Below are 27804 nucleotides of genomic sequence, written 5' to 3'. Positions count from 1 at the left end.
TTCACGGGGGTTTTGAGGTTTTAATAACTGTTTTACAGGCGCGTCTTTCACAATGTTAGCTTTTGGGAAAAAGTCCCTAGTGCATCACATTACGATGTAATTACACGGCTTGGCTACGACAAAAGCTTTTTGTGGCAGCTTGATCTCGACGATGAGGTCAGCCATCTTCTTTGCAGAGGAAGTTATAGTCAAGCCAACTGCATTAAATAGTCCTCCTCCTCTTCTTCGCTGGTTTTACTGGCGGACTAAAAAACACACTGCCATCCACTGTACTGGAATATGTAACATCACTGATGGTTGTGCTATCTTGAGTGAGTGAGAACGGGACGTGCAGCTCCAAAAATTGAAAATCAAAATATGGCGGCCAATATTGATATTATGGTGGACCGCAACAAATAAATGAATGAGTGGGAAAAACTGAAGTCTATGTCTATAACCACCATTGTGATACCCGTTATCTCTGACTGGAGTTTTCGACTTTGTTACAGAAGCTCACGCAAAGAAAGCCTGGCTCTGTAGCATTTTCTTCATAGTATACCCATCAGAGATGTGGACTGACCTCTGCATGCAACTGGAGCATCGAGCATCCGGAGGGGAAAAAAGGAAATCAATAGCACAACCAACCGTTTAAGTGTAGTTAGTGTAGCTGCTGGAAAACCTCCTGATAGGAAAGGAGAGGTAGTATAACTTGTCGACAACACCTTAGGGGGTAGAGAAAATGTACTCTGACCATTAAATCACAGGCAGAATGACACACATAAAGACAACACAGAATGAGCTTACCTCTGCGAGGAGACATACCCACTTTGTTTACTGGCAGTAATGTAATGAATGCAAGGGAAAATGCATTCTAACAATTATAGTAAGTTAATTTGTTATTCTCATATCTTCATTGCAAACTACAACAGAAGAATTACTGAGTGTGTCTCACTTGAGGTTGTATGTGTGTCTGAAGGCAGGCCACAGCACCTGAAGCATTTCATGAGTTAGGAGACAAGACGACAGGTCCAGCTCTTCCAGGTGATAACTACAGGGAGACATCATAAGACATTTTAAAGAATTCTATTACAAGTGTAACATTAAACATTTTTGCATTTCATATGCAGGCGCACAAACTAACTGTAAGTATGAGTATGAGAACAAAAATGAATCCTACATAGAAAAACATTTTTTGACGCATCAAGATGCATCATTCATTTTTCCCATTTTTAAAAATAACACCCCTACTTTCAGGAAATCTTTCAGGATTTCAATGATTAGAAATACTGTAAGCATGTCAACACCAAACTAGTGCATGAAAAATGCAATGGGTTGAAGAAGGAAAGACAGTGGCTGGACTCTATGGGGCTGGAGATGTGAGCCACAACAGTTCATATTAGATTTTAATACTGCAGCGCAGTGATGATACACATGTTTAATAGAGGAGACAAGCATATATAACATGGATCGATCTGTCTGTCACTGTTGCTATCTGCAGAATATTCATGCAGTTCATTGTAACAACACACATTGCAGTCTTACATCAGTCTGCATGATCAAAGTTTTTATACCACGTTGCCATTCTGTCATAACGTTCCTTCATCAACTCACCCACATCCACCCCCTCTTTTTTGCTGTGAGTCTGCATCACACTTTTTTCATCAGTTGATGGTTTTAAATGCCTTGTTATAGGTTTCAGGTTCAGGTGTTTCTATGGCCACCTCAGTCATTTTTAACCAGGCTGTCATGTTTATCAGCATCGATTAAACAACACATCAAAAGCATTTGGGGCCAATCATCAAAGATGCACCTTCAGTAGTCTATGTTCAGATTGTAGTTTCACCACAGCAGACCCATCGCCTTGTGTAAGTGCAGTTAGATTCTTCCAACACAAGAGTTTTCTTTTCCTAAGTCCTTTACATTTACTTTTCCCCCTTCCTGGACATCATGTTTTTCATCAGGGTTAAGGAAAAGTACACATACTGTACAACAAGACTCAAACTACAGCTACCTGTTGAGTAATTTCAATACAATCGATCCACAAGTTAGGGAGGCACAGTGACGCCTTGACCTACATGCTAACATCACTGAGCAAGTTTCAAATTGTTGAGTGCAAATAGAGATTTTCCAGCAGTAACTATCTCATTATGGCCAGTAAGGGATGCTGCAACTACAGTGGCAAAAAAGAAACAACAAAGAGGAAAAACCCTTCATACTGAACATGTGCCAGTGAAGGCACAGTCCATAGTTTACCTTGGAGAAGCGCATGAAAGCACAGAACTCAGTACGAAACATTTGAGTGACGTCATACGAATGTTGGTGAGTCGGATGGTTCTGATTGAGGCCAGAACCTCAGCAGTCAGTCGGGGATTCTGAAACTCATACAGAAGGACTAGCAGATCCATCAGCTCCTCTGGTGGTTGTGGCTTGCTGAGCTCTAGCATTACATAAGAAAAAAGATTCTCATTATCCATTCAGCTTCATCAAAATAAATGCACAAAATTCCTCCACTGTTGAACAAAGGAACATGTCATCACTGGTACACAATCTTGGAACAAACTTCCACCTGTAATTTCTTCTTTTTTTTTTTTTGGTTTGTCAAAATGTACACTGCCCAGCTATTGAGAAAAAGAAGGGTTTCTTGTACAATACATTCATCACTACATTGGTGAATTCATTCTGCACAGGTAGACATTTTTTGCTGTAGGAAAAGAGGAAAAGACGTGAATGTCCAGTATCAGTTAGGGATGTTCGACTCATTTTCCCGATGCTTAAACTTCAACCAGTCAACTAATCTAAAAGTTAGAAATCACTCATAATTGAGCACAGTTTCATCTATAAAGTTTAACACTGTCCAAATGTGTCTATATTGAATTTTATTCAATCATGGCTGTTAATTGTTGTTGGTTGGTTTGTCAGCATGATTACACAAACAGATCAGAACAGATTTCCAACATAATTGGATAGGGGATAGGTCAAGAACAGACCTCATTAACTTTTGGTGCAGATCATGATAGAGAGATTGATCCAGGACCATTGTTGTGCTGGTATCTATGATTGAGGTATGTGCTGTACTGAGTGCCATTCTAGTTTCAAGGCAACATTCTACTCTATTCATAATAGGTTTAACTGACTAATATTTCTGATGCCAACTCGTGAGGATAGCAACATTTTATCTAGTCACCTAACCATGCACATCCCTAGTATCGGTCCAGTCAATGTAAACAACAAAGGTGTCAACACTCTAGAATTACATTTGAACTTTGTAAGAAAGTGTGTAATTCTTACCTAAAGAAGGGAATTTTGTATACCAAAATGAGATCAAATATGATTAGTTCACATGTAATATTTCAAACTAAAGCAAATTCAACTTATTTAAACATGAAAACTATGTGTACTGCATCGGCAAAACTGAAGAGATCGTATATGTTACCTCTGACAAGGTACTTCCGCAGGGCCTGTGTGATCTGGGCCACAGTGGTGCTCTGAATGCTGCAGCCCAGTTGCTGCAGAAGGACACGGTTACCATAATGCAACAGTCCGCCCATGAAGATAGGGTAGAGCTCAAAAGGCTGGCCTTCACTGTACTGCTTTGGCTGCGGGCCATGGACTCCCAGGAGGCTTTGTTCCACCTGATCCAGGACATCCTCATTGTAGCTGTCCTCAGTGCGGAACATCTCAGCTGCCATGGTTCTGGCAATGCTGCCTTTGTTGCGACTGCTTATTTTCTCATACAATTTTGGAAACAGCTTTAGGAGGTTGAATACAGCAAAGATTCGGAGGGGGATGAACTTAGAAAGGATGTTGACAATGGCATTAACATCCTCGCTCGCCTGACCGATTGCCACAGACACCTGCCTGGTCAGCTTCTCCAGAGCTGATTTGTTCTCTCCTAGAACCACATAAAGAGCCGCCAGGTACTCCTGCATGGCTGGTACAGCAAATACATAGCGCCTCTCACCATTTTCGCTGGGTTCTTCTGGTAGGTGTTTACCACTTTCTAAACAGGGAGCCAAAAAAAAGTCTAGCACATCAGTCCGGAACACAGCCAGCTGATGTAGCTCCTCATCTGTCTTGGTTTTCCCTCCAATCCACTGCTCCAGTTCCTTTTCTGAAAATGACATTCGTTTGTATGTCACACCGTCAAAGGCAAGTTTACCAAGTGTACGGACCACATACAACATCAGAGAGTTGGGGTGCTCCTGAATGGGCAAATTTGTTCCAGTCCTAGTCCCCAGAACCTCACCCCCGAAGTTGAGCCTGAGGAAACTTGTGTATATCCCAGTCAGTGTGCGGATGGGTGCTTTGGCATCTGTGAAATGGAGGAAGTGTAAGGTAGCACATGTGAGCCAGCAGTATGAGGGCAGGAAGCAGGCTGCAGCCAGCTGGCTTTCTCTCTGGAGGTTCAGGTAGAGCAGCTCTATAAGAGCATGGGCCTCGTGGTTACGTGCAGTCTCTCCACTCTGGTGCAGTAGGCGGCTGGTGAAGTACGCCCGCTGGCGGTCTGGGTCATTGAATCCACAAATCTGTGCATACCGACTCACATATTTCTGAGGAATACGGTCCAGGGCAGACAGTCTGGTGGTAACCAAGATGCTGGCCTGGGAAACAAACAGTAGCCAACTTTCATAACCTCAAATCACAAAAATGAAAAGATAAACACACTTATATAATTCAAAACTTTCATTGATTTTTCTCGGGCAAGAACAGAGCATCTGAGCAAATTAAGGCCACTGAAAGCCAGCTCAAACATACTGAGATTGGGAAAATGTGCAATTATTTCCACAGCAATAATTCCACCAGTACAACAACAGTGGGTACATCCAAATTCCCCCCTTTTTTTTTTTTTTTTACACCAGAGCTATTGTGCCTTCTATAAGCAACTGCTTTGATGCATTAGGTTTCTTCTGAGGCCAGTGCCATGGAGTATGTTATGTATAAACACTTAAAATAACAATCTGAGCCTGTCAGTGGCAAAAGCAAGCACTTTGAGTGGACAGAATTTGATGGGCGGAGTTGCCCAAAAGGACATTGCAACCTGTTCTGTGGCTGCTGGCTGAGGTAATCTACTGGACCAATTCCAAAACGGTCTGACTATTCTTTTTGAAAACAAAATCTGTAAACATAGGGCCCAGGTTTAAATATACCAAAGTTTTCCCTTAGGTAGAGAGTTAGCTAATGTTAAGTGGTTTGCAGCTCCAAGAAACTGTCAGTTGTCTAGTTTCTATTAGAGAGTGCTAGCATTGTGGAGCTACTGTATGGTACCCAACATGGCAGTGACAAAAGACATTATCAAGAAGTGACTATAGTTTACTGCAGCTTCTCAAGACCAAGTAAAGTCTGGATCCCTGGAAGAAAACAAACAAACTGAAAGATGTCCACCTAGATGTGGCTGCAGGGTAGCTGTGGATGAACCACACCAAGACTGAAAGGATCTTGTTAGATGTTTTTATCAGAAAGTAGAGCCAGGGGGGTGAAATCTGCAACTGAGTTTGTTGTGTTTTATGTTGATTCCTGTTGCAAAATTGATTGAGACAATTGCACATAATATACACAATAGCACTTTAAATGTGTCAGTATTAGCCAAAAGACTAATTTAAATCTGCCACAACCTTTATTTTTCATCTTTTTGTTCCATTTTGATATAAAATAAAAATCCCTATGGACACTTTCATCTGTCAAAGCATGATTTTTTTCATGGCAACTGTACGCCATGCATGTCATGCACAGTCTCGAGCAGGGTTGAGACATGGATTATGTATTAAAACATTTTTTAATACCAATATCAAGTTAATGTAACATTAGAAAACAGTTTTTTTTAAGTAGGGTTAGGGTTAGGTGATTTTGGTGACACTACACTGAATATTTCTCCCAATAGAAATTCCCCAAAATTATGGCAAAGCACATTTTTTTTCCAAACCAGCAGGAGACCACTGATGTGTGGAGTGATTTTGGTGACACTGCACTGAATAATAGTGAAGTTATTGAATATTTTTTGTAGTATCTCTTTTCGGTGTTGCACTTTGTAGACGTTCCCTGCGCCCTCGTCTCACAGACGGCTGACCACAGAGACCAGTGTTATCAGTCCAGCACGAGGACTCGTTTTGATGAAGTTGTAGCTCGTTGTCTACCTTTCTATGGTAGGAAAGAGTCGTTGTTCGTGTTATTACAATGTTTCGCTTATGAGTTATTGATCCGGGAAGTTCGAATCTGTTAATATATTTCCAACTTTACCGAACTAAATCCTACCACATAAGTCAGTTATGTATCATATCAAAACAGGCTTGTGCTGTAAGTGTCATTCGTCTGTTTTGAGATGCTGCTGCTGTTTGAGAGGCTTTCATGTGAGATCATCGATGTGATGATGAGACTCCACCTGCGTGAACCATGAACTCACTGAAGTTACTGTGAGTGACTACTGTGCACTCGAGTGGCTGTATTTTAAAGGAGTCATCACCTGGTTTTTTACATATCCAGTCCCTCTTGGATCGCTTTGGATCAATTCTTAAAACTTATTAGAAAAAAAAAAATCAAAAAAAATCAAACATAGAGCTTGTTCTGACACTTTTTCATACCGCGAGATTATGCGCGAAGGTTTTGACCGGTCCGGATGTGCATTGTATTAATATGTAATGAGGCGCGCGTTGATTGGCCGCAGGAAGGACAGAGCCGGAATGGGGGGCGAGCCTGCATGCACACAGACTCCAAAACATAAACAGCCCCCTGTCATGGCGCACACACTAAATGACGGACCTTACGGAATTCAGGCATTTATGTACGAGCCGGAGTCGGAAACCGAACGGGAGAGTGAAGAGGCAGAGACGGTGGAAGAGACACGTTTACAGCAGGATGTCTCTGAATGGTAAATTCTTTTTTTTTCCGTCTTACTTTTCACACTCGTGTTTTACATGTAAGACCTGAGTTTTAATGCTGGCGGTGACGATGTATGGCGTGTAAATGACAGAGAAATAAGCAGATTCAGCGTGCTCACTCTGGCTGAGGACGGCTGTGAGCCGATGCTTAATATGCAAGTAGCCTCCTATGGTAAAGTCACCACAGGAGCAGAGTCAAAATCTCGTGCTTTAGGAACGCGCACTATTGTGCGCTATTCCTGTTCGGAAAAAGAGCCAAAGCGGAAAAAAAAAGCCACTTTCAAACTTCAAGCTTTTCAGGCAAGTTTCAACAGAAGTCCAACACCAATATGCATGATTTAACGAGAGAAATTGCGTTTTTCGGGTGATGACTCCTTTAAGGCAATTTTTCAGAAAGGCATTTTTTTTCACAGGGCATCAAGGCCAAAGTGTGGGGCATGTGGCCGTCGTGAAATTCCCACCCTGGTCTCAAGCCTTTGCCACTTTTATCTAAAAAGAAATCTACAGACAACCCTGGGACAGTTATTATGGTCAGCCATCTTGCAGGCCATCCCAAAGCTCTCATTTGTGCTCTGAGGAGTGGGGAGCAATGATTCCCCGCTCATCGCTCATACATTAGAACAGACTTCATGGAAGTCTTTTACTGACAAAGAGGCCCCCTTATTGGATATCAATTTCTGACTGCTAGCTGCAGCTGATCCAACTGGTCTGACACACTACAAAATCGGATCACTTTGGCTTTTGATTCATCATGTGGTTAAAAAAATGTGTTAGCCCAACTGTGGGTCCGAACAACTTTGTTCATTCATTAGAAAGATTATTATTTTCATGATCTGTTATCAACCTTGTTAACTGTTATTATAAGAGTTAAAACTCTATCTATAGGAGAGTCTTTGAGTTCCCGGAACGGAAGTTGCGTGTGTTTATTTTCCGCCTGCAGCTACACGTGCAGCCCGTTTACGTCATGGCTAGCGCTAGCGAGAAAACAGAGCTTGAAGACTTTCCGTTGTCGCTAAAGTCTTCTGCTTGGGAACACTGCGGCTTCCTCGTTAAATATTGCAACGGAGAAAGACATGTTTCTGGTGTGACAGTTTAACTGGTGTTCAGTTTACTGGTGAGGGTCACAGATGTGCTGGAGGTGGTTTGAGAATCCCGTCTCAAGAGGGGTTCTCAGCCATGTCCGCTAACCAGGAAAAACATTCAGATCACCCTGCTCATTGATCCAAGTCATGTATATTCATTTTGATGAACACTACTGTTCCACACAGAGATATTGGGGGCTGCGACCTGCAAACCACTGTTAGACGAGTGCTACAGAGCACACAGTGAAAGTGGAGGTGACTGTGTCGATGCCTGTCAAAAACTGGACAAATCATCAAATCGTTCAAAAGTGCATACTGTCGGCATTATATCTTCGTAATGAAACAGGTACTCACAAAAAAGCTCATGGGTGGAGTCAGTGTGGACAAGTTAATCTTTCTGGCAAAAAATATAAAAGGTTGAGTAAAACTGAGCAGGGCTACATGCTAGAGCTGATAGTGCTGCACTTTACTTGCGGAAAAGTTTTGTTAAAAGCCTTTAACAAGCTGTGAGGAATTTATTTTTATATTTCATATATTTTTTGTTTGAAAATATTTTATTAATTGGAAAGCTTATTTTTTATATATTTTGTTTAATTGAGAATAATTTATTTAACTTATTACCAGGCAGCACTTTACAGCAGTATTCTATTTTTTAATTTTTATTTTCATATTTTGTATAATGTTACAATAAATTGTTGGTTTACAAAAGTTCTGAATACACAACAAACAAATTTATGTTTTGCATTTTGTTCCCATACTGTACCGAAAATGAACCAAAATGTGACCTCAAAACTGAGGTACGTATCGAACCGTGACTTTTGTGTATCGTTACACCCCTAATGAATGATATAAAGTCTGCCAGTAGAAATGGTTCCTTGCCACTCAACAGGACAATGTGCACAGTATAAATACAGAATACAGCAAAATGTTATTCATGTGCATGTTTTTGCTAAACAGGAAACAGGCTACAAAGAGAAAACACTACTGATCTGGCATAGATAGCTGTGTCAAGCCATGTAATTACATCCTCATGTGATGCAGTGGGGACTTTTTCCCGAAAGCTAACATTGTGTAAGATGTGTCTGTTGAACGGCAATAAAAGCCTCACAACCCTATGCTATATGGCACCCAGCTGGACAGCCACCAGCACTGTCTGTCTGATTGACACTGGTCCCTGTATGCATCCTTGTGTGAGGGACTAAGACAGCGATAAGATGCAAGTGAGGCAAATGTGGATGTAATTTCAAGACAATTGCGATGCACCCAAGGTCATGTCATACCCTTCAATTTTCTGAGAACACAAAAAGACTATTTGTGGTCCTTTTGCCCTTAAGTGTAAATGTTAAACTAATTTCAGACAAAAAGTTAGTAACAGTGCTAATGGCAGACTGTCCCTTACCTCGGGCAGGAGGTACTTCCTCAGAAGGTTCACCACAGCTACACTTGGAAGAAGTGCCTCATTAGGATCGCTGCAAAGCTCTGTGGCTCCAATTCGGAAGTCCAGCTTCATCTTCTCCATGCCATTGAAGAGGAAAAGCACATCCTTGGCCTGGTTTCCCTCCCCACTCAGCATGGGGTGTTTTCTCAGGTGGAGGTACTTCTTGCTCACCAAGTCCCTTAAGGAAGCCGCCCTGTGTGGGAGGAGATATGTCACTTGCATTGTTACTAATAGCAGTGTGATGAGGTACACTCAGGGCGTTTTCACACCTGCCTTGTTTAGTTCGGTTGAATCGAACCCGGAGCATTTACCCCCTGGCGAGGCGAGGCCGAGGAGTTCCTGCGATAATCACATGATCACTCGCGACCACAGTTATAATTAAGTCTGTGTTATAAAAACAACAGCAGGAAGTGTTCTCGACCAAAGGATTAGCAGAAGAGCATCTGTTTGTCTCTTTTTTTAGATTTGTGTGCTGGTGTCAACACGGAGTGTTTTATTAGTGTGAATGCTGAAGGCACACACTATTGTTCTTCTGGAATTTATTATTCCTGCTTCTGTACGTTTTTCAGCACGCTTCTTCTCCTATAAATTTTGTGCTACTGAAACCATTCAAATATCAAAATGTTCAGCTTTTTAAGGACATGGTGGCGTGTATTTTCCTCTTTTCTATCGTTCATACTTTTGAAAATATTCAGCTTTTTCAGAAATTCAGCTTTTTCAAAAAAAATTTAAACATTGAAGTAAATGGGAAAATCTTCAAATCCTCTTCAAAACTCATCGACTTTCAACCTCTTCTTGTCCCTCATACTTTCAGCTAAAGACACCATTCCAACTTTAAAAGAGTCAGAAGACCTTGAACTATCGGATCAGTTGTTTAAAAATCTTTTACGGTTTTGAAATAATCAGTTTTAGTTTTAAGGATTCTAAGCCCATTTTCTGATTTAATGATGGGAGTGTACTGCGTCAGCTAGAGTGCGTGACATCATCAACTGCCCCACCCCAGAGTGGATGTGCAGCCAGAGAAACTGTTCACCTTTTTAAGCTCTTTTTGCCCTCTTACTTTTCAGCTTTTGCAGCTCTTTCAAATATTCATCCTTCTGCCTTTTCAGCTTTTCCCATACATTCAGTTTTATGACCATCTAGAGAAACTATTCAGGTATTTTAAGCTCTTTCAGCCTTTAACTTTTCACCTTTTCAGCCTTTTTTCCACCATTCAAAGATCTTCCAGCCCTATTACTGTACAGCTTTTCTGCCTTTTTTCACCTTTTTAAGCTCTTTCAGACTATTGATTTTCAGCTTAATTCTTTTCAGCTTTTTCAAACATTCAGCTTCATGTTCAGCTAGAGAAACTGTTCACCTATCAAAATGTATAACTTTGTTAACCCATTTAACCTATTTTAAGCCTTTCTGCCTTTTCAGCTTTTGAAAAATTGAGTTTTATTGCGAATTCCCGACCATTTAACGTATAGTTTTATGCATTTTCGGTAGTACATTCAGCAGATTTCCGAAATCACTTCAGCCTTTAGCATTCACACTGTATTTTCACAGGAAATGCAATTTTTCTACTTTTGAAAAGTAACTGGATGTCATATTGTTGTTTCATTCCTTGACTTCCTGTCTGCTCTGTACTAAATTCAGCTGAACTGCTATGTCGTTTTCGAAATTCGGACAAATTAGAGAGCAGTTTCCTTGCACATGACACATTTTGGTCTGCTTGTAAATGCTCGAGGCAATATGCAACATTGTAACAAGTTGGTCACTGATTCGGATCAGAGCAAACGAACTATAGGTCTGAAAACACCCTCAGTGATTTGATCGATACAAATCAAATTTGAGATTCAAATCAATTTAATTATCATTATAAAACCAGAATTGTATAACTAAATAGCTACAGTCCGTTTATGCTACTTACAACATCAAAATTATATAAAGGATGAATAAATAATCAATCATAAGACATAAGAATCTGTGTAGACATCCTTGGTCTGAGGGGACTGAAAGTTGAAAATTTAATTTAGTAGAAATAAGGGGTGTATGTGATAAATATTTCATTTAATATTTCACTGAATTTTGTGACATACCAACTTTTCATTATGTGACGTGTTGTTGGCTGCACTTTTTGTACTGTTCTGTGTTCAATTTAACATGGTTACTCTCTTCCATGTAGGCTACTGCGCTTTATTTTAAGCGGCTGCTGCTGGGGTGAACGACTGCTGCTGTTGCTGGTGGTGACGGTGGTGGCTACTGGTGGTGACGGCGGCTGCTGCTGCTGGTGGTGACGGTGGTGGCTACTGGTGGTCACGGCGGCGGCTGCTGGTGGTCACGGCGGCTGACGATGGTGGCGGTGGCTGCTGCTAATGGTCTGCTAATTGGCTGCTAATTTGGTCCCTCTCCTGAGTTTTTTTTTTTCATTTAGTTCTTCATGGTTGCGGTGTCATGGATCACCGGCCCCTGGTTTTTGCTTTTCTTGTTCACACACACACACAAGCACACATTCTTGTTGTCTGTCATTGTTTAATAAAAAATACATTATTTGAAAACCTTCATTTGTATCAGCAATCCTTACATGGATGTCTCAATAACTGTAACAGAAGTTACAAGTGTTTTGTTATAATAGTTAATTGCTTAAATTACTTGGGTTGAGTTACAGCTAACATTACTCTTACTCTGTGCACTAACCCAGAGCCACAGAGAAACATCTTAATAGCTCTGCACTTACCTATAGACCCTAGCATACAAGCATAAATGTGTTTTTATTCTGTATTAGTTTTGATAATATGTGTATGGCTTAATCTTAAATATTCTAATACTATTCTTAGTCTTAACATGATCATGGTTCACGTTGTGGTCCTGGGGGTGGCCACTTTCATCAGAAGAAGTGATGCTAGGTGCTAGGTGGATGCAGAACGAACCACGGCAGACCTCTTAGTGCTACTACAAAGGTAAGCTAATGGCTGAATTGGAGTTTATAAGCCAAATCACGGGAATCAAAAATACAGGCCAGTTGCGCTAAAATGAAAATCATGAGACGTCTATCATCAGATGAATAATATGGAAAGAAAAGTTAAACATGAACACTAAGCTTTTTCCCTCCAAAAATGTAAAACTTATCTAGGTAATACACAGCTTTTCGTTGCCACCCTGCCTCTCAAAATGCAAAACTGACATTAAGAAAAATGTAATGATGCCATAACAGCTGAAAAAGTACTTGGGTGTGTGTGTGTTTTTTTTTTATATTTACCCCTAAATAACACAATCGCTGCTGTCCGTCCCATAGAAGAACATGACAACCAGCCTGTGTTTTGGAACTATTGGGGATTTCATGAACCACGTGACTGCCCCGGCGGCGACATTACAGAGTGTCACAACTCTTTCTCTCTTTGTGGTGTCCGTGTCGGTAGCTCCATGCGTCTGCTTTTTCAACAAGCCTAGGACGGTTGGCAGGAGCACTCATACCACTTTCAGCCATGTCTGTCTCGCTCTGCTCTGTGACTGTCAGTCACCGTGAAACCACGCCCACTCTGGCTGCAGGCAGTGAGGAAGCAGAGAGAAGCTGTACACACAGACATGCTGCCCCGCTGTCGCACAAAGCTCACGAAGTACCAATACTAATGAAACATGAAAAAGCCTTGTTTTTAACGGCTGGATACTGCGGTACCTTTCTAGTATCGGTTTACCGTGCAACACTAATAATCACAGGGTTTCCCCTACATGTAATTGACTGTGGCGCACCGCCACGGCAAAATAAAAGCCGCCACACCTTCAAAATTCAGTGTTTCCCATATATTGACCAGACTTTGGCGCCTGTGTGCCACTCCGAAGCAGCCATGAATTAGTTACAAAATGACAAAAATGTCGTCTATGACTGACTGTACGGTGAGTTGAAGAGTATCAGAAACACCTAGTTTGTTGTTGTATATTTACAAAAAATCAGATTTCATGTAAAACCGTTGGCATAAATAGATACAGTGTTAGAGAAAGGAAATATTTTACCGTCGTCTTCCACCGCAGTCTTTGACGTTAACTAGCATGTTGGATATTTAGCTTGATAATTAGCTAGAGGATTAAAATGGTCACTTAGAGCAGAGTCCTGCACGGGTCTTATTTTGCAAACCTGCCCGAACCCACCATACTTATAACCGCATCCAACCCGTTTTCCGACATTAGCACAAATTACATTCTGTACCTGAGCCGACCCGGTATAAATTGATACCGACGCCCGAAGGAAAATTGGAGGGACGCAATTTTTAAAAGTGAAAGTAAGCCAGCTGGGGAATGGGAGTTCTGGGAGGACGCAAGCACGCATGAATGAGCTCATATGAAATACAAATGCTTATCATTTGTGTCGCTAATAATGACTGATGATAAGTGACACCTTGAAAATGGCAATCGTAAAACCCGATCCGCCTCTCCAGGCGTCCGACCCGATCCGCATCTGTGTCTGACACAGTACATTATTTTTCACCCGTGCAGGACTCTGACTTAGATAACTCCTCTCTTGAAAAAAAAAATAAAAATAGTATTTCTTTACAATACTAGACGAATCTTCATTCCAAGCTCATGCAGGGGAGTTCATGATGGCTGTGTGAGAGCATTATAACCAGAGAAAAAAAAATGTAATTCCCTAAGTAGCCTATGACATGGGTTAGGGTATACATATTACAGTATGGTGCTGTAAATGTCTGACAGCCGACCATCAGTCTGGTGTGTAAGGGCATTAAGTCAAAGATATCTTACTTTGACAGTTGGCCAAGGTCCTCACAAGAGAAAGGAATCAAAAGTTTGAAGTGGGTCAGGGTGGTCCCAGCACACCAATCCAGCACCAGCTTTCGGACCACTGTACTCTTCCCTGTTCCAACAGCCCCGTACAGCAGCACATTGAGCCCCCGATCCCCACTCCAGGCATCAGTGGGCTCAAACAGCTGTTCCACAGTCATAGAAGGGCTGCCAGGGGTCTGGATTTGGAGAGGGGGGCTGAGCAGTCCTGCACTCTCCTCAGCCGTTCTTTCAAGGATCAGTGGATCCACATGCATGGTCTCTGGGCTGAAGTAACCACCAAATTGTTTCTCCTCTTGAGGAAGGTGGCTGAACCACAGGAAGAGCTTCTTCTTGTGGATCTCCAAGGGATCTAATACAAGAGAGAAAAAATGGGTGTTTTTCAATTTTGAGTGAATGTATCCATTCCATGACATTATTCAAGATATGGAACACATACCTATCAACATTAGACCCCAAATCTAAATGTGAAAAAATACTTGTAAAAGACAGATTAAAACAGAATGGTCGAAGTAGCAGAGGCCAAGATATCCTGCCTGGAAAATTCACACGTTTTTTTAAACTCCACTCCGCATTAATGAAAGTTTAATTTTGGCGATCTACCAAAATCCATTTTCATATTATAAAGTAGTGGCTAATGTTGTCCTGAACCATTTCTTTATAATCAAGTGTAACATGAATGTATTTGATGCCTTTTTGGGACCAAGGGAATTTCAAGGGATTAAGATTAATGGATGGACAATAACCAGACAGAGGCAGAGCCTCACATTTATTCCAGTTTAATTGATATCCAGAAATTTGTGTGCGTTTCTCAATACAGTCTAATAAGATGAGCAAAGATTTTTCTGGTTGAGTCAAAAAATCACAACAACAAATCATCAAATATTGCCATCTGTGATTCAATGGATTTGTATTTTACTCCTCAGTTTCTGTGCTAAGGGCTCTAAAACAACTACAGATAGTCCTGGGCTATCAAAAAACATTAAATGAGAAGGTCCAAACTTTTGACTGGTAGTGTACATAAAAGAAAAATGGGAAAAGGAGCTTGGGATTGAGCTGACGGCGGAAGAATGGTACAATGTGTGCCGGGTAAAGCATTCAACCACTGGATCAAGGGTATGGAGGGAATTTGGATGGAAGAATGTGATTAGATAGATTCATAACCCCAAAGATGAAAGGAAGGTTCACTCGGAACAGAATTTGTGGTGGACCACAAGCACATATTTTGGAAATGCCAAAAGATAAACGAGTATTGGAAAGAAATATGGGAGTGTTAAAGGAGATATTAGGATATGAGATACACACACATGCACACACCTGTACATGTTAGTTAGATTGGGATTGTATAAAACACTTTTGAACCTTCATGCTGTCTATTTAATATTGTACAAGATAGGGATGGGCATTTCAAGCAGAACTACTATTCGATAATCACAGGGAAGTAGTCGATTATTAAACATGCTCAGGATGAAGACGGGAACGAAGTCTGTTTACAATAAGTCCCGCCGTGGAAAACACTCTTTCAGACGGGACAGATGTGGCAGGCACACACAAGTATGCACTTGCTAATTTTGCCAGTCGGGGATATTTATTTTCGTTCATTTTCCACCAGTCCATGGGATCGATGTGGAGGGGTGGACATTTGTCCTGGGAGGACTGGTTCAGTTCAGTAGTGGTATCTGTTGTTTCCACGTTGTAATCCTCACCGAACAGGACTGCGATGGCAGAGTCAGACGCAGCATCACTTTGTGCTTTTTTGGCCATTAGCTCAGTCTCCTCGGATTCAACTGCAACCAGCTCTTCCACGACCTCTGGGCTAATGGAGAGGAGATCGCACACCTTTGTCTGCACAGCAAGTTTAACTTCACCAGATGTGAACCTCAGGTGTTTGTGTCTCGGATCCAGGAAAGATGCGATATATGCCACTTTGCTGGCGCTGCTGACATCTGCAGGTGCAAGTCGCCGCTCCAGTGAAGCAGACACGGTGCGCTTGAACTGAGTCACTTTGGGAGACTCTCCCTCAGTTTCTTTGAGGTGTTTTGATATAAGAGTTGCTGTACCTGGGTAAACCATGGGGATGGAGACTCCGGATTCTCCGCACAACGCAGTAGTAGCACATTTCAGCGAGTGAAGCACAGGTATGAGCTCCTCCATTACACTCCAGCTGTCATCTGTCAATTCGAGGGTTCGTGCATCTGATAGTTTAGTGAATGTTCTGTCTGACAAGACTGCAGAAGTTGCCCATCTTTGCTCCAGTAGTCGCTGGAACATGTCATGAATAGAATTCCACCTTGTTCGGCAGTACTGCACTAATTTGTGCTCAGGAAAGTGCTGAAGTTGTTGCTTTTGTTTCAACGCGTGTTGCGGCTGTACTGTGATGGAAATGTGAAACTAAACGACTGGCTATTCGAATAATCGAAAATCATTGCCCATTCCTAGTACAAGAGTGAATGTTGCCAACCTCTACACTATCAAAGCTACAAAATCCTGCAACCATTACAGCCGTTACGGTAATCTTGGCTGTATTTCTAAAATTCATTATTAATTAGAATCACCAAGTGACAGTTTAGTACCTTTTTAGGAGACTGATTTGGTGAATTTGCTATCTTTTCCATTCTTCAAATTTCTGGACAGCGTCTGGACATTAACTCTGGTCTGTATGGTCAGCCAGCTGTGAGACGAGGGCGCAGGGACCGTCTACAAAGTGCAACACCGAAAAGAGAAACTACAAAAAATTCAATAACTTCACTTTTATTCAGAGTGTAGTGTCACCAAAATCACTCCACACATCAGTGGTCTCCTGCTGGTTATTCTACAATTTTTTGTTTGGAAAAAATGTGCTTTGCCATAATTTTGGGGAATTTCTATTGGGAGAAATATTCAATAACATTAATATTCAGTGTGGTGTCACAAAAATCACCTCACCCTAACCCTACTTAACAAAAACTACTTTCTAATGTAACTTGATTTTGGTATTAAAAAATGTTTTAATACACAATCCATGTCTTATTATAAATTAGGATGTTATGGTATCAGTCTGAAAGGTAAATCAACACATTTTACCCAGCGGCCTTTGTGCCCTGTCATGTGGCCTTGGTGCCCCTGAAAAAAAAAAGTGAAGGCCAAATGGACTTGCCCCTAAAATGACAAAATTCCCACCCTGACTGCATGCATTCCCACTAGTAAGCTACAGTTACTCCATGTAAGCTGAGTCCAAGTTGTCTCTAAGAGTCTCTAGAGTGTGAAATATTGTACATTGCCTCAGCCTGCAATAAAACGGTGGTCAATTCATGATACTTTCTCATCTCCTAATTTTTATACTTAATAATACAATGTCAATGTTGTGTAAAAAGAATCATTAATTAAATATATGAAAGTTACACAAGACAACAACATAGAAAAATGTATGGATTTGACGCTGTGATCGGTGATCGGCAATATCGGGATCGGCAGATACTGCTTTTGGTGATCGGTGATCGGCCCCAAAAATCCTGATCGGTGCATCTCTAGCACTGTCTGCATTATACATGTTACACATGTGTCATATAGTACATGTCTTGTATCTGAAATGTCTTTCATCACTGCACTGCATTTTCATAAAAACACATGTAGTAGAATCCTGTTGCGTTCGGATTCACACACAAACAAGCACACCTGAAATAATCAACAAGCAGTGCCGTATTGCACATGTGCTTCTATGATTTCATTCAGCTCACAGACTGATTTGGCATAGCACATGCAACATATAAACCAATGTCTCACTGTAGATTAATCAACAGACTGATTAAAGTAAAGCAGCACTGTGTCTCCCACAGCATTGCCAGATAACATGAATGAGTGGGGTGGAGCTGCATGGAGAAAGTGAAAGGAAGGATGGACACTGGCATGAATATACAGTAAAGCATAATGAAGCACAACTTCACCCCATGTCACTTAAAACTGTATTGTCTAAAACTATGTCTCACTTGAAAATATATTGATATATCTCAAATAGTCATTATATCACCCAGCCCTTCATCAATGAATCTTTGAGGTGCTGAGGTTCCCAAAATTCTCGATAACGCACTAAGAAATGGTTGGAAGGAGCTGATATGTTGTTAATTTTTTGCGTACTATATTGTGTGCTAAAGAGTCAGAGTAATTATTGGTAGCTTCATTTTTAGTGATGGGTTCACAGAACAACTTTCTAAGTTGCCCTCTCCATAGAGAACCCACATGAGCTGCCCACAATATTCATTTTTATGCTGGAGAAATCTTTGGACCCATTGTAATTGTATTAATGAAAGCAGTGTACCGTCATGACTGTCATGCAGAAATAAAGCTATTAACTGAATTCTGCACCTGGCTCTGAAGTGGTTGAGTGGAGGGTGTGGCAGTGAAAGCCATTGGGTTGATATGGAGTAACCCCCATCGTTCTCCACCGGCATACTCCTAACAGATGACTCAGCTTTCTGGAAAACACAAAACATCACACAGGTTGGATCAGTTAGGATTGTTCATAATCTTTACAGGACGCAAATCTCCTGAGACAAGCTAGAAAGGTTACTTCAGTCCCACAGTCGACAACTCATTCAAAATGTCAAACTGATTCTAGATCTGCCTCACATGGCAGTTTATTGGCACAGAGAGGCTGCTATTAGGCTGTTTGCAGGTTGCAGCAAGTATACTGAAATTCCTTCAAGGGACTGACATTTAAGCAAGCACACACAATTATGCCTAGGAAATCAACTAAGATATGTCTGATGCTGCTCTATGACATTCACAACAGGTTAAAAATCATTTCTTTGTACAGCAATACGTGGAATGGAGGAGGAATATGAAGCAACATACTGAAGGGGTCTTTCCCAGAAGGCACCAGGAATTTCATTAAAAAATAAAGTGATTTGTGTTCCACCATTTTTTTCCTGAAGCTTGCAGGCCTTCTGAGGTTGGACAGGTTTGTGCACTTACTCAAAGAGTGCATTAAGAGTTCAAACTGTTCACACTGTAAGTGAGACAGCCTTCAGCTACTTGTTAGTTAAACAGAAAGACAACCCTATTTGAAACTACCGAGTTATCAGAAACATGCATCAAAGTCTATGACTCTATAAGGGTGTCATTTAGATTGGACATGAGTGGTAAGAGGATAAATGTAATGGCTTAGTTTCCACACATACAAGATAATTTGATCATATTACACCAATCCTCCTACATATAAGATCAGACTTTAAGATGCTGCTGATGACATACAAAACTGTACAGCCTTGCCCCCCCCCATGTGACATCTTATCATACCATATATTCCAACTTGTGCATTACGCTCTCAAAATTCAGGGCTCCTGACAGCCCCCAGGGTTAAGATGAAGTCAGCTGGCTGCAGGCATTTTCCTATCATGCCCCCTTCCTCTGGAATAACCTCCCAGCTGACATCAGACAATCTGGCTCTATTGACGCCTTTAAATCTAAACTCAACACTCACTTCTTTGACTTAGCCTTTAATTAGTCCTGATTTCCATTGCTAGCTTCTTCTGTGGGTCGCTCTCAGTCTCAATGAGTTACCTATAGTATTAGATTTTACATTGTCCTGCTGACAATAACTGATCTGCTTATTCTGATTAATGCATTTCTCTAATTTTTGTTTTTGTTTTCTGTCCCCACAAGCTGCAAGCTGTGTCACGCTCTCATTCTCTACAGCTTACTACTCCTCCTCCTCCTTCTCCTCCTCCTCCTCCTCCTCCTCCTCTCTTTTCATTCAGGCTCCCTTCTGGTGGATCTCGGGCCCATGGCACCATCTGCCTCTCCTGGCTCCTGCTGCCTCACATACTGAAGGATCTGGATCGTCACACCAAGTGTGGTTCTGACGTGCAACCAGACCACATATCATTTTTGAGCTGCTCCTCCACCTTTACCCTCTACTCTGCATACAGCTGAGGGACTGATACTGTACTTAGTATCCATGACAGTCATTAGCTTCTTGAAGACCTGTTTTTAAACTTTGCTTATAGGCATCATATCTTTAGTGGTACAGTGAGTAACTGCGTTGTTATGTGTTTGCATCGCTTCAGTTTCTTCTCATCTGGGGCAATGGCTGAAAAAGCAGCGACAATTGTTGGTTGTCAAAGTAAAGTTTGACTAGTAGCAGCAGTTGGGCCGGTCTGTTGGCTACTTGCGGGGAGGCTGACGCTAGCATGATAGCGCAAACTGATGCACTCAGAGTTCTGTTTGGGACGGTACCTGTTGAGATGGTTAGTGGTCGCCGACACATTTTGCACCTAATGCTGGTCTGTCCTTTGTCAAACTTCAGGTAGGAGAACTATATCCAAATAAGCGAAGTGGTGTGACCTTTTTTTGGTTAAATTTCTTCATCTTTGTAAGTTTCCTTGCATTTGGTTTGGCTAGTCGGACTGCTCATTTTCTTGTTTCGACTCGACACCGTCATTCTGAGTTGCTGTGGGTGGGTGGGGCCAGAAACATGCATCCACCACATGCATTTGTTTCTCTGCTGTGCAATTGGCTGTTGTGTAGTGTTTTCTAGGTAGAGGAAAACAGACTTAAAAAAAAAACAATTAATTGAAAATAAATGTTATAAATTTATCTTCGTTATCATGGAAAATTTTAACGCTAAAATGATCAAGTTCATTTTATCGCCCAGCCCTACCCGAAAACTCACCAAACTTGGAATATACGTCACACCTAGTGAAGAATTTGGTATTTCAATGTCACTGGGTGTGGGTGCTGTCGTGCCCCTCCTCCTACATACACATACATTAACGAAATTCAGTATGCATTGGTATCATGACCACACGCAATGAAAACCCTCTTGGACCCATACCGTCAGCCCAACAGGAAGTTGGCCATTTAGATTTTCGCCGCCATTTTGACCCATTTCCATACTTCGTACTTTAACAAACTCCTACTACAGATTCAACACCACGGACTTCACTTTCTGTCAGTATCATCATCAGAAATTCGGTATGCATATGTATCACACCAGGTAACAGGTTAGCGCGCCCTCCAACAGCTGCTTGCAGCTTTAATTTATCTTAATTTCTTATCTATAGGTGGGTAGGGGGAGACAGATGTGTATTACATGGTTGGCTGCGAGAGTATTTTGTTGTGATGGTTATGTGTGATAAATTGTTCTGAAAATAAAGATATTGTTGGAAAAAAAATATCTTGTTTATGTTGCCACATACACAGCTGTAAATTGTTGTGAGGTATGCTTTGAAGCATAGTCACCCACAAAGAATGTTGCAGTGTTCACACTTTTTGTATTTATATTTATATATGTTTCAAAAACTGCAAGTCTACACTTTCATTTTACAATTTCAATCTCATTTTAAGTTTTTAGTGCAGTGTGTGTTCAGTTCAGGCTGTTTGTCTGTGAATGAATTGTACAACAACTTACCACCTGCTGATTAAAGTGAAGTGAGTTTGCCACAGAGTTAGCGAGAACTTCCACCCAGGCCCACTTATTGTGGACTGACTATCGACCCCACTCAGCTGCTGGGCCAAACAATCTTTCTAGCAGAAACCCAGTAATCCGAACCTGCTTGGGTTCATTCATCTTATCACAGACTAAAATGCTTACCTTTATGTGGCCAATGGTGCTGGTTAAACGTACATGCATATATATGTTTATGTACAGCCTGATGTAAAATAAGGTTATAAGATTCAACCGCGTGCTGCGAGGAACAAGACACCTCATTAGTGCAAACTCCACCACACCCACTATAAGAGTGTTACCTCCTCCTGAAACCTTGAGAGCCTTACTATAGTGTTTAAGCATAGCTATACTGTATGTCTGACTGTAAAAAAGGTCAAAGGATGATTGATTATGCCAAATTCTCAGTTAGTCACTTAAGATCAGACAGTTTAAATTACATTTTAGCCTTAGAATAAATAACAGTTATCACCAACCTGTGCAGTGACTTCATCCTTCTGTTCTACTGCTTCTTTGTGTACGGGAGTGTTCTGTTAAAAACAGATGAAACAAAAGGTAAGACCACTTGTGCAAAATGGAACCCTGTTTCCACCACAAGTAGCACTGTGGAACAATCTTTTTGAATGGTCATTGTCAGCTGGGCAGCCCGTTCATCCAGTGGACAAGGTAAGATCAACAAAAACTGTATATATCAGTAGGGAGGTTGATCTGGATAATAATGGTTATGGAGTAAACACTGGTGTACTTACCACACCCTATATTTCAGTGTCTCCTAACAAATACAGACCCATTTTTTCCTGTGCATCACATAGCTAGAAGTTACTTTGTATTATCAGAATGTGATCCATTTGGTCCAATAATTGAAAATGGATCCACATCAGTAAATTAGGATCTCTTGTGTCATGTATGGGTTTGGGGTGCCAAATGGAAGCTAGTAAGCTTGGCCAGGGTTAGACTCAGGTATGCATGGAAGCTGACCACAACAAACCTCAAAATTATCAAACATAAATAAATCTTACATTAAAAAGTAACCACAAGTGCAAGGGCAGCAAATCCTCACATTTGCGAGGCAGGAACAATAGGTTTTTAATTAGAACTGACAATTACTAAAATTGTTGCAAATTAAAGTGGACAAACCATGTGATCTGTTTTGACTCAGCCACTCAAAAAATTGGAAACGTTTAACTGCAACTGATCACCTCATCTCAAAAAACAAAATAAAAATAATAAATATCACATTTTAACCAAATAACTTAGTGGTTATTGGTATTGGTATTAAGGATGACTATTGGTACTTTCATAAAATGTGACACATGACATTTTTGCTAATAAATCAACAGTAAAGGCAATTATCAGAACGAGCAGAACAGGTAAGTTAAAGCATTTGCAGCATTTACTGTAATGCAGCCTTTAAAGCCAGGAAAAGACAACACACACACACACACACACACACACACACACACACATATATATATATATATATATATATATATATATATATATAAACAAACAACGATATAACTATATACAAGATGATATGCCGGCTCGTCTCATATATCAAGATAACAATATTGCTTACAATATGTTGGTTTATTGCCCAAACTCTGTTCTGCAACAGCAAAATCACTATCATGTTTGTGTTTGCTCCCGTACTAGCCGTGACGGTCACGCTGCTTCCTGTGGCTGTGAGATCGAAAGCTGTTGTTTATTGTGTCTCTCTCCACGTCTACCTGTCCTAGTGCTTGATTCTTCGGTTTCTGCGTATTTCATAGTCCCACTGGTTTTGTAACTTGGCTAAAATTTAGCTTTTGTAACTTGGTCGTATTTTCTCTAACCGATCGTCTGTTGCTGCCCGGTTAGCTTTCCTCAACCTAGCCTAGATTACTGGTTTGTGCCTTTCACTGCTGTTAACACAGCCTCGCTCGATAAACAAATGTTAGGATGGCTTGTGCTGACTGTTCCGCAGCCGCTGGGGTGTTTCCATTAGAGAGACGTGAGTCACAGCAGCTTCTCATAGGCACAGGCACTGCAGATGGTGTTAGCCCGGGGCCTGATAGCACGTATGTTAGCCTTAGCATTAGCTCAGTATCGCCAGCAGCTGGTTATGTCCTTGCCAGCCATACAACCGCTGAAAGGGTTAAACTCCACAGGCATAGGAGACTCCATGACCCGCAACGTTAAATTAACGTCGCCAGCCACTGTTTACCTGGGGCCAGAGCTTCCGACCTAGAGGCTAATCTTAGGGTGCTGGCATCACGCAGGGAGAAACAGGGAACCCGGGCACACAGCAACACAAGCTACAGCAACAGTGTAATTCATGCTGGCGCCGACAATATCCGATCGAAGCAGTCTGAGATCACTAAAGATAGCTTGGCCTGGACTTTTCAGGGTGCTTGAAAGATGTATCGTCATCGATGTATTGTCTCTGGTCCCTTGCCCCAGCAGAGTAATGACAGTAGGCTTTACTCGCAGGTTAAGATTTGTGGATAACTGGCCCTCTTGCTGGGGTCACCTCCACCTGCTGAGGGCAGACAGCCTCCATCAGACAGGAGTCAGTGATGCTGTTGATCTAACAACATAGTGTTGGAAGCAGGTTGAAACTAGGGATGTAGCACTGAGCTGGTCACAGATGATTAGAGCGCCTGTTGCAGTTAGTGCTGGTGTGGAGTCTCCCAGCCTAGTTAATATGGCTAGTCAGGAAAACAGTGCAGAGTACCAGACTGATAGCTTAGTTTATAACACTGAGGCTGTCACCTTCCCTCGCCACTCGTTCACTGATTTATCCTCTAAATGTGTTAATCACTATAATCTAATTTTGATCTCCACCACTAACAGTGGGGAAATGTCTCAGCAAGCACCCTATACAGGCTTACATAAAAACATACCAAAACTAATCACTACTGCATCCTTACCTGCGTAGGCCACCAACGCATACTATTACTTGAAAGGTACCTTGTTCCATTTATAACATTATCTACCGTAATGTCCACTGAATGGCCTGTCACTGGAAACTGATGCTCCAATGAGCTTAAAATCATATTTGGCTTCATTAATATTAAATCACTGTCAACCAAAGCCTTACTGATTAATGATTTGATTATTGAGCATAAGCTGGACATGATTGGCTTGGGTGAAACATGGCTGTAACCAAATACTTTTCTGCTGTTAAATCAAGCCTCTCCTCCTGACTATAACTACACCCATGTTGCTCGGGCCTCTAAACAGGGGGGAGGCGTTGCGCTAATCTACAAATCTATTTTTAGATCAACCTTCAACCAGGATATTACATTTACTTCATTTGAGGTTTTGGTTTTAAAACCATCTTCATAAAGTAGTAATGGCCTTGTCCAGGGAACAGGCTTTCACCTGGTGGTAATCTACAGACCTTCAGGGCCTTACACCCAATTCTTAGAAGAAATTGATGAATTTATAGCAGATCTTGTTACTCGTTCAGTTAAGATCCTAATTATTTGGGATTTAGATTTTCACTTAAACAAGTAAAACCTTTCTGGCACGTCGTGATATTTCTGGCTTCATTCATATTATTCATGAACCTACTCATTCCAGTGGTAACACTCTGGACTTCTTCCTCTCCCATGGATAAATTGTGTCAACCCTGAATGTTACTTCTGTCTCTTCTGCAGGTCAGACTTTCTTATTACATTTGAAAAATTGCTTGGGGTCTTGGCTCCTTTTGCAACAGAACCTGTGGACATGTTCACTAATGAAGTTAACTCAGGACCTATTTCTCTCCTAGATTCTGTTGCACCTTTCTCTACCAAGATTATTTTGGCCAATACTCATATTTGGCCAATACTGACAGATGTGGATCATCATACCATGGGCTCCACTGGATTATTGCTCTCTTCTGTTTCACTATCTCCCTATATCTGTATTTCTGTAAAATGTCATGCCTCTTCACTCTGACCTTCTCTTTTTTACTGCTAACTATCTTGTGTGTCCTGCCCTCTTCCAGGTCACCACGGTTGAGAGGATGTTGTGTGGCTCGGGCACCACTTGGCGATGCCTCGTCCTAGTCGTCTCCTAGATCCACACACTTTACATATATTATAATTTCTATGAGATATTTTGTCAATCCAACTTGTAAACTGTGATTTTGTTTTTCTGTTCTGGACACGCAACATCTATTGCCTGTCTGTCCATCCTGGGAGAGGGATCCCTCCTCTGTGGCTCTTCCTGAGGTTTCTTTCATCTTTTTTTTTCTCTGTTAAATTTTTTTTCTCTCAATAAATTTAGTTTTTCCTCACTCAAATCGAGGCATTGTGATTGTGATTTGGGGCCATACGGCTTTATTTGATATTGTGTGGTACATTACACAGTGTAGGGACTTTACCTTGTTAACAATAATAATAATAATAATGATAATAATAATAATAATAATAAACTTAATTTATATAGCGCCTTTCAGGTTACCCAAGGACACTGAACAAAGAGGAACTAACAAAACAGAAAAAATGGAGCGCCTGTCAGTCAGCACGGAGGGAACAGCAGCACCGCAGTCAGCACTTAGTGACATTGCAAGCATGACATCTAATTTTCAATCATAACTCATAGCTGAACTGCTGTATTTAAACCGGTATGACAAATCACTGTCAGTAGCAAAATACTTCAACTGATCTTCCATTTTCACAAACAATATGGTGGAATAATCTTTTAAAGAATGAACAGATTCTTTGGGAAGCACAGATCATTGGTGACACAAAAGCATTTTCTATTCCATTGGCAAGGTCCCGAGGTAATGAGGAATAACAAAGCTAGAAGGACTCTACCCTATTGCGGACTGTTAAGAGGATGGGCATAAAGCCATGTAGCCATATTGGTATTTTACAGCAATCAGCCAATGTGACTTTAACGTGCCAGCTAGCGTCACATACAGTGTTGCCACTAAGTTAGAAATAGAGTTATCTCAGATAAAACACTTGCAAACTAAAAAAAAAAAAAAAAAAAAGCCATGTCATTGAAAATAAAACTACAGCTGCTTACCAAAGTATTCATGCGTCCTTGTCTCCGCTCGCTGTGTCCATATATTGAGGTTAACTGACTTTAATTCATTCTGTTTTCCCTTCTTCGCTGACAGCTAAACTCTCAACATGTTCCAAATTGTGTTCCGCTTGCCACTGTTGCCAACCAGTCAAAGAACTCCTCAGTAAGGAAAGCGCTATTGGCTGTCTTAAAAGTCGCTAATTGACGTCATCACCGAATTTGCACAATTGGCCATGTGAATGTTATTGTAATGGGCGTTAAAGGAGAGAGAAATACCGTCGTGGGAGAGACAAAAAATAGCAAAAATCACTCTAAATATGTTTAAAACTAAATGACCTTATTTTAGTGCAGTGATTTATTTTAGACAAAAACATATTAGATTACAGGCAGCTTCGCGCATGCGCCGTTCATTTGCCGTCTGAACGCGGAGGGGTGAACGTCTCCTGCTCTGACTACAGCTGAGGGGGACTGCTGCACGAGGACTGGGCCGCCTGTGAGTGCAGCGGGACGGGAGAGTTGCCCGCGTCAGCACCCGCTGCTGGGGGAGAAGAGTAAAGCCTGATTTATGCTTCTGCGTCGCGGCGACGGCGTAGCTACGTCGTCGACGCAGACCCCTACGCGAATGGCGGGTGGATAGTGCCAATGCAAGGATTACCAGGAGAAGGAGAAGGAGCAACCTCCCCTTCCATCACCGCCTGTGGATTTTTGAATGGGAGTGAATGGGACAGCAGATGAGACACAGGCGGCGACTTCGCGGCGAGTGCATTGAAAGAACGTCTATCGACGGCGACGTGACGACGGCGTATGTTAGAATTACTAACAAAATATACGCCTGAAACACACGTCGTCACCAAAGCACGTCGTCTACAAAGAATTTTTTAAGATGAAAGATGCAACATGTAAGAATTGGCAGACAATAAGTGCTCAAAACAAATAGAGGGCAGCACATCTCTAGTATAACTATTAACAGCTACTGTGGGACAGTGGCTTAAAAAGAGACCCCCCTACATATTTGTTTATGTGTTACCTCAATAGCTTACCTGGCAGGAGTTCTTCAACAAATACCCGTTTACTGGAGCGGCAGGAGTTCGAGTCCTGCTGTGTTTCCTTTTTTTTTTTTTTTTTTTCAGTCCGGTATATTTTATTATATTTTATTTGTGTACCATTAATAAGTATATAATATAAAAGAATCAGGTGGAAACATGCAATAGACAAAATAAAGTAGACCTA

The 27804-nt window shown here is 41.3% G+C and overlaps 1 protein-coding gene across 7 annotated transcripts in view; it reads right to left on the bottom strand.

Annotated features, from left to right (window-relative positions):
• Positions 1–26739, bottom strand: part of nlrx1 (NLR family member X1) — a 40654-nt gene extending 13915 nt beyond the window's left edge. Inside the window, exons 1-8 of one of the 7 annotated variants that reach the window (XM_030395099.1) lie at positions 26575–26738; positions 22047–22105; positions 18489–18598; positions 14109–14499; positions 9333–9564; positions 3413–4580; positions 2233–2416; positions 932–1027 (exon numbers count right to left, since the gene is read on the bottom strand). In XM_030395099.1, coding sequence (XP_030250959.1) covers positions 932–1027; positions 2233–2416; positions 3413–4580; positions 9333–9564; positions 14109–14499; positions 18489–18598; positions 22047–22063 — 2198 coding nt within the window. In that variant the 5' untranslated portion in view covers positions 22064–22105; positions 26575–26738. Of the gene's footprint in view, positions 1–931; positions 1028–2232; positions 2417–3412; positions 4581–9332; positions 9565–14108; positions 14500–16720; positions 16845–18488; positions 18602–22046; positions 22106–23149; positions 23449–23776; positions 24009–24482; positions 24592–26574 lie in introns of those variants that run through there. The other 6 variants (XM_030395076.1, XM_030395107.1, XM_030395084.1 and 3 more) reach the window with 6 other exon arrangements.
• Positions 26740–27804: the final 1065 nt, after the last annotated feature.

This window comes from Sparus aurata, chromosome 2, assembly GCF_900880675.1.
Source record: "Sparus aurata chromosome 2, fSpaAur1.1, whole genome shotgun sequence".
NCBI classification, from domain to species: domain Eukaryota; kingdom Metazoa; phylum Chordata; class Actinopteri; order Spariformes; family Sparidae; genus Sparus; species Sparus aurata.
Note: the sequence above shows the minus strand (reverse complement) of the source record. Positions and strands in the feature narration are given on the sequence as shown.